The sequence below is a fragment of the Mya arenaria genome, chromosome 1 (genome assembly GCF_026914265.1).
Source record: "Mya arenaria isolate MELC-2E11 chromosome 1, ASM2691426v1".
In the NCBI taxonomy this organism is placed as follows: Eukaryota; Metazoa; Mollusca; class Bivalvia; order Myida; family Myidae; genus Mya; species Mya arenaria.
The window spans coordinates 61,069,244-61,082,582 of record NC_069122.1 but is presented as its reverse complement, the minus strand read 5'-3'; the positions used below and the strand labels follow the sequence as shown (position 1 = coordinate 61,082,582).

At 33.5% G+C, this 13,339-nt stretch overlaps 1 protein-coding gene across 13 annotated transcripts in view; it reads right to left on the bottom strand.

The window, feature by feature from the left end:
• Positions 1-13,339, bottom strand: part of LOC128231363 (RNA-binding motif, single-stranded-interacting protein 2-like) — a 130,502-nt gene that overhangs the window by 19,298 nt on the left and 97,865 nt on the right. For 12 of the 13 annotated variants that reach the window (XM_052944129.1, XM_052944081.1, XM_052944091.1 and 9 more), the window contains exons 2-3: positions 11,185-11,339; positions 4,003-4,061 (exon numbers count right to left, since the gene is read on the bottom strand). In XM_052944129.1, coding sequence (XP_052800089.1) covers positions 4,003-4,061; positions 11,185-11,339 — 214 coding nt within the window. Of the gene's footprint in view, positions 1-4,002; positions 4,062-11,184; positions 11,340-12,945; positions 12,991-13,339 lie in introns of those variants that run through there. The other variant, XM_052944146.1, reaches the window with a different exon arrangement.

The window sequence follows — 13,339 nt, the reverse complement described above, 5'->3', positions numbered from 1 at the left end:
ATTATTGTTAAAACACAATTAAACATATGAAAATAACTAAGCTGGTGCCAACTTTGACTTTTCTATAGGTTTTTGAAGATATGAATAAGATCATTTATTGAAACAAGGCCCAGGTGTACAGGGGTACATGGTATGTCCTGTGGAAAGTAAACCTGGAGGTCTTATCATATCAGGCTCATCAAAAAGCGTTTGCGTGACTTTGAAATATGTCGTCTTTTAACTTCATCTAATACATTTGCTCAAATCTTTATTCATCTATCTAAATGCTAATTCAGAAATTTGGACTGAAAACAAATTCAAATATATCCTGCATAATTTATCAAATGGACTTCACTTGGCTAGCCAAGCTTCAAATTCATTAAAAACTGGTTCTACTAAGATTTCAAATAAAGTGTCTTCATTTTCAACCAAATTAGCAAACCATAAAGGCCATTACAAGCTGCATTACCATTTCAGCATTAAATTTCCCTTAATGCTTTGCAATGGTTCAAAGATGGCTAATTTCTATTCCAATAGGATATGAACTCAGACAATTTACATATACATGTATATGACCAACAGGTCAACCATACATTTACTCCAAGAGCTGCATGTATTATGATTAAATGCCAAAAAAAATGAAGTGAGCTTGCAGCCTGGAAATAATGAGACCACTTTTACATGATTGAAAAAATGAGTGTAAAACTGGTTGAGTAGGAAGTCAATAAAAGACATTTTATCTTCTAAAACAGACAATTTCTGACTAAAAGGGCTATCAGCCTTCTGCTTTTATGGATGAATAATATAAGGGGGATATTTCCCTGCATCTATCTAATTTGATTTTTTTGATAAGAGAGAGTGCGTGATGCTGCTACATTACATATACGGACTGAAATTGCTGCCATAACATCGCCGATTATTCTTATGTCAGATACCAGTCTCTTTCCGGGTTAAATATGTCAGATACAAGGCACTTTCATAGTTAAATATGTCAGATACTAGTTGGTTTCCGGGTAAATATGTCAGATACTAGGCTCTTTCTGAGATATGTATGTCAGATACTACGCTCTTTCTGAGTTATGTATGTCAGATACTAGGCTCTTTCTGAGTTATGTATGTCAGATACTAGGCTCTTTCTGAGTTATGTATGTCAGATACTAGGCTCTTTCTGAGTTATGTATGTCAGTGAATTATTTGTGTGCCTTATAACATGGTCTATATAGATTATCAGAGACTGATGCCATCTCTGTTACTGTTAAATGTTGTTTGTTCATCCCTTTTATAAACATATGTAGTTATAAAGTGTGTATTTTTCTTTGTGAGTGGTATCATAGTAAGTACATAATTAAGTATGGAATTAGGTGTTCAGGGCTCTAATACTACCAAGTCTATTCTTGTTTCATATATTTATCCAGTTCTGCCAACTGTCCAATAAGTTCAGTTCAGTTAGGTTACTCATCATGTGCACGAATGAGAAAAAGTTTGAAGAACAAATGGCAAGCTAATGCTTATGGTGTTGTAACGACCAAGAAAATAGAGTTACCACAGAACCAAGCTGAACTCCAAAAAGACACCTCTTTCCAATACAATCGTATCTAAAGAGACAGGCATAAACCATTGCATTTCTGGGTCCTAATACTGGCACTATTACACATTATACTCTTGCAATAGAGCACATTCATCCTTATCAATGACAAAAATGATCCTCTTGTCTGAAAACAAAATGTTGTCCATTCTAATGATGGATTGGTAGTTATTGTAAATACTGCTTTGAGAGACTGGGTTCAAAACTTTCTGGCAGAGACACAGTGGTAATTAAATGGTTTGTTTCAAATCCACTGACAACAGTTTGTCGAAAAACCACAGGTTGCCAATTTCCTGGTTCTGTTATGTATCTGCCACTCTGACAGTATTTATGGAAAATATTTTTTTGATAAGTTTTGGCACTTGCAAGAACTGTCTGATAAATGATGACTAGAAACTATTTAAAAATCATTTTAACAGTCCTTAGAAAATGAATAGTGTAGCCTTGACCTTGGATGAAAGTTCTGAGCACACTTGGCCATTTTGATATGTTATGTAAATTTGTACTAGACCAGAGGCTAAGAAACCTCCTACATAACACAGAAGCCTAGAAACATCCTATATAACACAGTACCATGTTTAAGCCTGCTTCCTCGTTTAAAGATATCGTGTCATAGAACAAGAGAAATAAATTGCGGGCATCTCCTTGAAATTTAACACCACTGTAAGTATGTTCTTGGAATCATATGTTGGACCTCCTAATAAGTAAGACTCATAATATCAAACAAATTAAAGTCATCTAGTAAATTTTAAAAGCCTTCTAGAGCCATAGGCTTATTAGACATAAGGTATCTGATGTACATATAAGCTTGTGATAACAACCAGCCATTGACAATAATGTTAATGTCTGCTGAACCCTATCAGAAGTGTAATGTCCAATTTTGGACAAAACAGCGTGTTTGGAATATTCTTCGCGTTAAAATATTAACATATAATTACTCTACACATAAAGCCCTTCCAAATGATACCCAAGCATATGGGGTTACAGACATCAAAATTAATCACATATGTATATAGGAACCTTAATTACTGCTCTATCAATTGGCTGTTGAATGCCTGTTGCATGGATGCTTCATACAACTCTAAATCAATGTGTCATTACCAAGGACAGCTCTTTATAGCATTTTGTCAGCGAGATAAAATCATCGGCTGTTTTTAGGGCCAAAACCATAAAAAGACAATTACTGTTTGTTTAGCAGAATAAAATATTGACGTCTTTCCAGCAGAAAATAAGATACAGCAGCAGCGATAAGGAAACCATATCAGGTTCAGGGACCCCAGACTTGGAAACATGCCTTTTGTTTTAAACATCTAAATGCAATTTAGGAATAAATGCAATAGAGAGATTCTATAAAAGCCCAACAATTACACCCAACCACGAAATACACCAAAGTCCAAAATACAATGACACTCAAAATACACCAAAAGTATGAAAATAGCAGTGTAAGGGGGTATTTTGCAACACCCACTAGCAAACTCTCTCAAGCCCAACCCCCATAGAAAATGTAAATTTCCATTACAAAAATCTATCCATTATACATAAAATATAAATTCCATAAGGCAACATAAAATATAAATTCCATAAGGCAACTTTTTTTACATAATCTATTATTGGTGCTGGAGACAAAGGGATAATAATGAGAAGAGATGGCAGACAAACATGTTGGTCAATATCGGCCATTGGAAAGTAAATACCCCGATAATGGTGAATAACAACATGTGATACAGGATCTATATTTTCCGGTGAAAAGATTCCAAGAGCTTTCTCCGGAGACTGTCTGCTATCTTGAGTGATTTGCCTTATGAATATTCATTAACAGGGTCAAATGCTCACAAGTTTACTATATTCCGATTTCCGATTTGACTATTATTACTGACTGCATTCAATGTAAGGGGCAATGATGACTATGGGGCCATTTATAGAAAAAGCCTGAACTTTCATGTTTGACCAAACTAGTCTTTTCATCACTTGAACATTTTCATGATGATACCAGCTGAAATGCTGTAAAAATATTAAAATAAAACTGAAGATTTCTCTATAATTTTGACAACAATACAAATCTAGAGAGCGCAGTTTTTAATCAGTTTATTTAAATTTTCAAGTCTTTTAAAACTCACTGTTTTATGAGAGGACACTACATACTTTTTATGATTGAACTCTGACTTAAAAAGGCTAGTTGTGATAGGTCAAGTGGCTTGTTTTCTTAAATCATTTGCCATGGATAATATCCGATAACAGTAATATTTATTTTGTCCCTATAAACATGTGGTTATGCAGGTTCGAACAAAAACCTGGTAGGCAGATGTCTGACTTTTCAAGTGTTCTATCAAAAACCTGTAGGTGTATAAAGAGTAACACCCAAGATAGACCTTCTTTTGATGTTTGAAGATGACTTAAGTTCCCCTAAAACACAGTCGTTAATTCTTAAACAGTCTTACCTTTGCACTTGTTTGTGGTCTGATCCACTATGGCCTTTGTGGAAATGATTTTACCATATCTGAAAAGACAAAAGAAAATTTGTAATAATAATAGACATTTTTGCATAAAATTAAGATACTATACAGAATGGAGATTTCATAAACAAGGGAGGTTATCCAAATTGATAGTTAATCTAATTTAAACTAAGGGACATTATCCAGTCTTGATATTCAACAATGTCATACATGTGACCCATGAGAACTATTCTGACTGCAACAGTAACTAACTACATAAATTATAAGGCCCAACAATTTTTTTTATTGTTTTTCTTTAAGTAACCAAAATAATAATTAAGGTCGGGGCTTCAAGAAATGAAAATATCATCTATAGCTATGTTGGAGCAGACTAGTCATTTTAAATATTTGTCAGGGATTGTTAATAGAATTGCTCGAAAACATTGGCATTTTGTGGTCTGCACATATCAACTAAACAAACAATGTTTGCCAAACATTTTTCTCCCTTTTAGATAAATTTTGTTCAAAAACTTCCATTTGAGAGATAAATTAGCATGTCCACTTTCGTCCCAGTGTATTTTATCTCCTGTCCGATCAGACTTCATTTAACCTCTGGTCCAATTCCCTATGCCTGACAAAAGAGGGACCAAGCAATCAATTCACTTTGGAGGAAATCGCATGTATTGGACATGACCCTTCATGGTAACACATTTCGCCACTTTCCACAGTTTTGACAAATTTGTTGAGAAAGTCTGTTTTTATCGTCTGAATGTAATAAAATACTTTATTACACGAGAAAACATGTTTTATTTCATCAGGTTGTTCACCTTAAACGAATCCATGCATGAGATGGAAGTAATTGTTATATTATGGTCAAACTCGCGTTAAGATTGCGGCAAAACAATATTAAGTGTGTTCGAATTGGTTTTATTGCATATTAATACACTGTGGACCTTCAGATGATATTAACAACCACTTAACTAAACAAGACAAACTTATTTGTAATGTTTTGTATGAAACTACTTTTGCGCGACACAAACCTAAAACAAAATTGCATAAATGTGGCGATATATTACATCCAGAAACAACATTATTGTGGTCACACCACAAACCACTCAATAATAGTCTTTTTTCAATTGGGTTCAAATACTTTCTTTTGGTTCTTTTTGTTTCTTTAGGTTCCAATTAACAGTAAAATACTTGTATTATTATAATGGCCTTGCGGTTAAGTGTCTAAATGCAATGAGTGTTCCCAGAACAATTAAATATTCATCCAAACATGGGTTCATGCGTAATGTGTATAAATATCTTATTTATTATCAGCTGGGCGAAAAAGATGTTCTTTCATGCTGACTTTCCCCCCACTCACTAGGGTGATAGTGTGATCGTTGCATAACAATGTTAGGTGTGGGGAATATAACTTTATTTTCTTATCATTAAAGTTGCAAAATCTGAAGACTAAGTAACCACAAATATGCATAAATTAGTGGCATAACCATTTTTGAACAATCCCGAAGTAAATTTTAATAAACAAGTATATAAATGTTGTGTATGAATGAAATATTGGTCACATGATATATTGAGGTATTTATAATTATAAACCATGAGCAATTGAAATGACACTATATATATATGCTATTCATAAATTAAACGTTTAAGCAAATAGCTTCTTTTATGCACTGATCGGATAATTATAGTTTTTGCAAAGAAATCTATGAAAGTAAGGTTTCCATTCCATCCTGAAAGCTGATCAACCTTTAATCATCAAAACAGACCACTCCTTTCGCAACAATAAAAATACAAGTTTAATGAAGGGAATATGACACCCTTAAGTTATCAATAATTCATTAAATAAATACTATCCAGTATCTGTATGTAATCAAAATGAGTTTGACAAACCTACATATAAATGTTTGATTAGATATTTATTACAAAACCATAGCTTTGAAGATTGGCACATCTTTGAAAATAGCACTTCAAAGGGTCGGGCATCAATATTTGTATATTTTAAGGCACTATTGCCCATTTATCTTGCAACAAAACATTTCTCATGGGTTATTTTTTATATTTCACTTGACAGTTTTTCAGAATGTAATCATCAACCATCAAAGTGTCATTTCACTCACTTTTCAAAGAGGTCAATTTGCTATGGTTTCGATTTTTATGCTGATTTTTATGTGAATTTATCTTACAGGTATTTATGAACCATAACAGTATGTATAAAATCGGTTCAGCTTGATTTCAGTTGATTTTTGGTAGAAAATAAAAATGTTGTAATATAAATGAACAAGTTTTGAGAAAAGCCTAGGATGAAATGGGAAAGGTCAACATGATTCGTTCCTATTTATTGTTCTCTTTGATGTCTATATTATAATTTGGGCCATCAAAATACAGAAACATAAATTCAGCTATTTTGATTTTATTTCTGCTCTTTCAGTAGTATTTATTGAATAATCACATGTTGAGTACATGTTGGTGAATATAATACTGAATAAATAGGTGACATATATATATTGTTGCTCAGAGGTCGGAATGTCACGAGTACATTAGTATATAAATTATGGACAGGTTCATTATTGTCATTTGTATGACTAGCCAAGGACTAAATTGCTCTGTATGGGCACCACTGGTGCAACCATGATCTTTACAATATACTTTCCCACCAAACTCTGAAACCCTTGTTAACTGTTTCATCAAACATTTGCGATTACTTTGAGGTCCCTTTTCTGATCATCAGTGATGTAAAATGAATCAGAATATACAAGAATATAATGATGATCTTGCAAGTAGTTTTACACATAATGATCAGTTAGAAGTCATTAAAGCCCGATATTAGCTTGACCTACAACTGCGGGAGTTTCTCTCAAGCCCACCTAGAAATTCCTGCTTTGCTAGGTTAGGGAATGGACTGCAAACACAATTATTATCTTAAAGGCGAAAGCCCAAATTTTGGTTTCATTGACAAGTCTTATCATTCCGTATGACGCAACACTTTGTAACACTGCTTCACTAAAACCAGTGACGTAACCAAATGATTGGGTGGTGGTGACAATCTCCTTAGTGCCTCGAAAACAAGTACTTCAATGCCAACACTCTTTGATATATGTCTATTTGAAACAGACTTTTAATTACATGCTGTTCATTCTTAAAGTGCAGCTATAAAGCTTCATTAACGGTGATTATAGGTCTGGAAAGATCTTGTATTATTGACTTAGGCATACAAATGAAAGATTCTGCAAAACCTAAGATGATTCCTAAATAAATGGTTCTATGATGAAAACAAAAGCAGAAAATATTCTCCAAAAACTTAAGGTTGTGTTCTGGTGTTAGTCCACATTAGGCTCCAATTCCCAAATGAAAGATCGCCTGGTTTGGGCATATCATTAAGGGCGTATTTGGGCGTATCATTGAGGCCATGAGAAATGCAGTTCTATGCTACCATAGCTATAGCCCTGAACATGTTGATTTAACTATGTGGACATTCATGTACTGGTGTCTTCCCGGAAACTGCGGGAAGGATCTCGCTAGGCACCCTTCATATAGCCTATGATTGCGTGCCGCACAGCCTGGCCTCAGCACTACCCTGGTTGCTGAACTCTTCAGAGACTCAAGGAGGATTTTGTACCAACTATTACTCAAACATTTTGGCAAAGGTGAAATAAGTGTACAAAATGATTAAAGTAAAAGCTTTCTGTACAAGACATCTTCCTTCATACTTGTGTTTTTTTAGAAAATCTATATTCTTACATAAGCAAATAAAATCTATTAGGGAAAAAAAATGAAACCTAAACCACCAAATGGAGCCCAAAGTGGAAAATTAACCCTAAGAGAAATTCATGGCTTTATGCAGACCAAAACCAATCAATAGCCATGTTGCTTTACAAGGCAAATTGTACGAGAAGGAACATCTGTATGTCTTAATGGATGTCGTTATGAATTGATTAAGGGTTCACAACTAAATTGAATTTACCAAGAAATGTCTCTGGTGCTACTGTTTGTATTATTAATAGAGCTCCTGACATATGATATGCCTGCCAGTTGTTAATCAAACAGAAAATATTTGGTCAATGAAATCATAAAGACTTTATTCCAATAGAGTAAATATCCGACCATAAATTTTGTTATTTATGATAACCATTTCTATGTGGGATGCAGATCATCTGAGGGACACCATGATCTTTACATTTATTTATCTTTTATCTGCATGAACAAAATTGATGAATTACCAAGCGGGCTTTTATTGAAAAACAGTGAAGCAATCAATTACAATGATGCACTGACTTTAAACACATTTTTTTCAGAAAGTCTCTAAACCTGTTTTTCAGACAACCAGGTGTTCCTTTATATTCAACTACCTGTGGATTATTGGTTGAGAGGCTCATATTATATGTATAGAAACATATAATTTTTTGTAACTTATTGACAACCAAATGTATTTCATCAGGAAGGCTTTTTGAGATTTTATGTGCACATTTTGAATTTCTATTTAATTTAAGAATAACAGTTCTTTGAGAAATTTAGAAAATTGCAAGGAAAATATCATTTTTCGTGCCAATACTCAAGGATGTGTGTGTAGGACATTAATATGAATGATATTAACATATTTTGAAACTATTTTGATATCAGTGTTTTAATGTTAAAATTAGATCAATGAGGTTGGGAGATTTTATCTCATGACATTAAGTTATATTTTGTATTTATGTCATGAATGATAGCTATATACGATTATTTTGAAATTATTTTTTCTTGAAAGCACCTTGAAATTCCACTACCTGTGAATTTCACAACACCTACAGGAAGTAGTTATCTCAGTAAGGGATTCTGGGATATCTCAAAACTGCTGCTTTACAGGAAATAGGTATCGTCATGACAACCAATGTGCAGTATTTCCAAACAGGACCTGGCAGATTTTAGGTTAATTTCTCCTACTGTGCTGTTGAACCAGAAAAACATTGAAATAGACAGATTTTCAATTAATTAAAGTCACCTGCCTTCTCAATAAATGTTCTAAATACATGATAAAGTAAGCTGCTTTCATGTTTGAGGGTTTCAGCTAATTCAAAAGGGGTGCGTTCAAGATAATATCTGCTGACAAGCTCATTCACAGATGTACATGGGCCATGACTGTACATTTTATCATCATTTATCGTGGTATTATCATCCGAAATATCACATAGATAATCATACTGAACTCTGAATTGATGCATTTTCGTGTTGTAAGAAAACTCAACTTATGAACCGTATATTTCAAATCCAGGGCAACAATGCCATTTATATTATTTGGCTTCCTTCATCAACCACAAAACATGTATGACAATACCTTCTAATAACTGTACCATTAAAATTTGATTTATAAAACACTTCAATTGTAACATGCTAAAGCAACAGAACAAGAACACTGCAGAGCAAAAAGCTGATTTTTCCATACTATAAAGGGGCAACATTTATTAACTTCAGAGTTATGGGCCTTGCTGTACATGGGCATAATGTCACAGGCATCACTTGTACAAAGTAAAAATATCTTAAGTTGTGAATGATTTATAAATTTTTGCTCTTCAAGCTAAATAATGAGTATTAATGTTCTTAAACAAACTCTATTTTAATAATTTCACTTAAAAGTTCAAAATAGAATTGGCAGACCTAAGGTATACTGTCATATGAGTTTTTATTTCAAATGTAAACATGACATTTCAGCAGATATAAATTGCAATTTTGAACCAATTTAATTTTTTGTTTACAATTTATAGTCTTAGTTAGAAGTATTAGGTTGATAGTTGTAAGATATGGTATGCAACAAGTTTTGACCTTGACCTTGAGATGAGGTGGCTTGAACATATCACAGTATACATGAATATATTAAAGCAATTTTTATTTTATATAAAAAATATTATTCGTTATAAATGCTTGTGATAAACACAACTGTATGTATTGTTTTATCGTGAAAATGTAAAATATTTTTCGGGTTTTGCTTTTTATGCCCCAGGGTCATGAAGCATTCTATTCTGAGTGTAACTTTAGCTCTTAAGACTTTAACTGATTGATTGATGTCTATTTGTTCAAGCCAAAACCAAATCTTTCGCTCTTTGGAACCAACAAACACTTGAAAGCCATTTTGTGATGGCCTCGATTCACAGTGTGCTCCGAGACTTCCTACTGTCTCTTCTGGTCTTCAGCCTGTCTTCCTTATCCCCCATCTAATCTTCTTGAGCTGACTTTGATACATAAATTCTGAATTAGATAATATCTGCCTTCCTGCTGTCTTAACTTTGTTTTTATCTATTTTTTTAGAAAGATTCATAGGTAGATAAACTCGGAAACATTTCTTTTTATGATTTACTGGCTGAGTGAGCTCTTCCAACACACACAGATGGTCCAGCGCAATATTTTACAACTAGCTTTGATTACTAGGGCTAGGTTTTTTAGAACTGACTTAAGTAATAGTAGGGCATAGTGTTTTAATGAATGAACAGGTGATGTGTGGTTATATTCTAAAAAGCTTTGGTTAGGATATAAAAAGTATCAAATACAGTTAGTAGAATTTGAAACAACAAAAAACCTGTCCGAGAAATCAAACCATATCTTAAAGATGCAGGTTGCATAGTTTGAACAGGTATTATGCCGATAACTACTTTAACAGAACATAAAACTCTGCGATAATCATAATAAATAAATGCCACAAGAAAATAAAAACCCCAGGATGCAATATACAATATAATTGATGTAAGAAACTGCATGTTTTAATGTTTATGATGAAAGGTTTCATAAAAGTTGTTTTAAAAAAAACTGTGAAGGACAACACAGAACACATGGCTTCATTTTAATGGAACAGCAACAAATATGTATTACTATAGCTGGCATTTCCCATCCCCACCATAGTATCAGCCATAAAGTCATCTCCAGCAGCCTTGCTATGGAGCTATAGAACATGCCCAATGTGGTTGAGGTATGGCTTGTCATGAGATCAAGAGGTTCTGCTTTCAATCCTAAGGACAGGACACAACCTCTTTTCCTCCTTATAAGGTTATTTCAACACCAGCAATACTGATATCATAATCATCAACAACAACAACACCATTATTTTCCTCCTCCACCTCATCCTGATCCTGATCCTCATCACCATCATCATCAATAGCAATAAAGACATTTAGTAGAAGGTATAGAAGGAATATGCCAATAATGTAAACTTACGGATTGCACAAGTTGACCAAGTCTTTATCTGTAGTGTTGGGGTTGAGTCCGCGTATGTACAGGTTGGTTTTGCTAAGCTGGTCCCCTGACTGACTACCCCCGCTCGACTGAGATGTGTTTGGACTGGCGGCCGGCATATTGCGCGGTGTGTATGTCTGAAATGAGAAAATGCAAAAGAATTATGAAGGTTGGTCATTTGCTTGTTAGATAACTAAAATGAAGTATCAGTTATGTTATATAACACATTGGTATTTCCTGGGTATCCAAATTAACTATCATCAACTTGCCATTGCTGACAATGCATTGAAGCAAGTGTTCGAATGTATCACTGTAATAGGAGGCCTATATGGTACATTGTTAGGGTATAAAGATGTTATCAACTTTCTCTTTGGGCTGAGCTGGGACAGATTCTTCTTACAAGTCTCTCTGTTTCTTAAATCTGAGCTGCTCACTTAATACATATTCTGTTTGAAGAAGTTAGAGTATACATAGTACAAGTTATAGCCATCTTACATGCCATGTGATATCTCCATAAACTTTTGATAATATGCTGGGGCATTGCCTAGACCAAAAGGAATTAATCAAACCCGCTACTCTCATCATTTTAAAAAAAAATTGGAAAACTGTATTTGCAAAAACTTTGAGCAATTTAAAGTGTGAAACAATAATGATACCTGTAAGTACATTGAATGATTCAGCACTTTTTGAAATGTAATCTTTAGGAAACTTAAGCCAGAAAAGGATACATGTAAGTACATCAAAAGATTTTCAGCACTTTTTCAAAATGTAATCTTAAGGAAACTTAAGCCAGAAAAGGATACCCCAAGAATATTGGATACTGCTTGAACAGCCTTTGAGCAACACTCGTATCCGGTCCTACATTTTGGTACATTACAATTTTACCTTGAGGTTCAAAATACAATGTTAAAACATATGTCCTTGCCCGGTGGATAGCTATAAGCAATGTTTAACATGCAAAGTTACACCATTTGTCAGAGTAATAAATCAAAATGCCTACAGTTTGTGGCTAAATGATTTATGCTTTTAACCTTTGCATATTTACAGCTATTTGATGAGTTAAAATTGAGGCTGGTTATGTTTTGACTTCCCATAAAATCTACACTCTCTATTATTTTTTATTCAAACAATCCCCTATATTATTCAAGTGAAAATAATTTCACACTAAATGTCAAATTACAAAAAAAGGTTTGTTGATAAAATTGAGTGTACAATACCCTTTTTGTTGTGAAAGGTGGATGCTTAAAACTATAATTTGATTTTATGAAACCATTGAGGTAAATTATTTTCCCTCTGATATGTGTTAAAAGAGCAATTTTTATACCTGGCAGGTTTTCTTGAATAAAACAGATATAAATATCCTTGGATGATCCAATTATTACATTTCCATAGAAAAATGACAGAAGAGGCTCACATTTCATACTCCAATGAACAATTTTCTCATTTCCCTGATATTAAACACTCCTGTATAAATACTCAGCTTTTTTTTTGCTCTTTCAATAAGTAACTATTATTTGATATTCATAAAATGAATACAATGTTTGGTTTAAATTCAAAGAGTATGGATGTTGGGTACTGCGCACCATCTTATATAAAATAAATTCTTCAAAGCAAACAGGCATATTCTTTATCAAGATTGCTACCAGTTTCTTATTACAATTTTAATAAATTACAAACATTAATTTCCATGTAAAACAACCTCAAAAGGTCAGAAACAGATGTTAAAAAATCTTGTTTTCTTACCATTAACATATCCCAAACAAGGTTTTCCATTACCAAGGATTATATATTCAGAATTAAATCACAACAGTGGCTATATTACTAAACAACAATGCGAGGATCTCGTTTTGTTTTAAACATAACTGTTTGTTACATTGCCTACAACTGACATTTTACGCAGTAGCCATTTTATTTGACAGCATCCATTTTTTATGGTTTAGAATTCTCGTCTGATAGCTGACACTATTAAGCCCTCGGGGCGGTTACATTCAACTAAATGGACAGCACAGATACACCCGTGTAATTAATGTTTACCTGTTTCTGCCTAAGTTTAGGTTTTCACTAAATGGACAAAGAGTACATGTTCTTGGTTGTTTTCGCATTAGTCAGAATATCTCATGCCTGTGTAAACATTTTT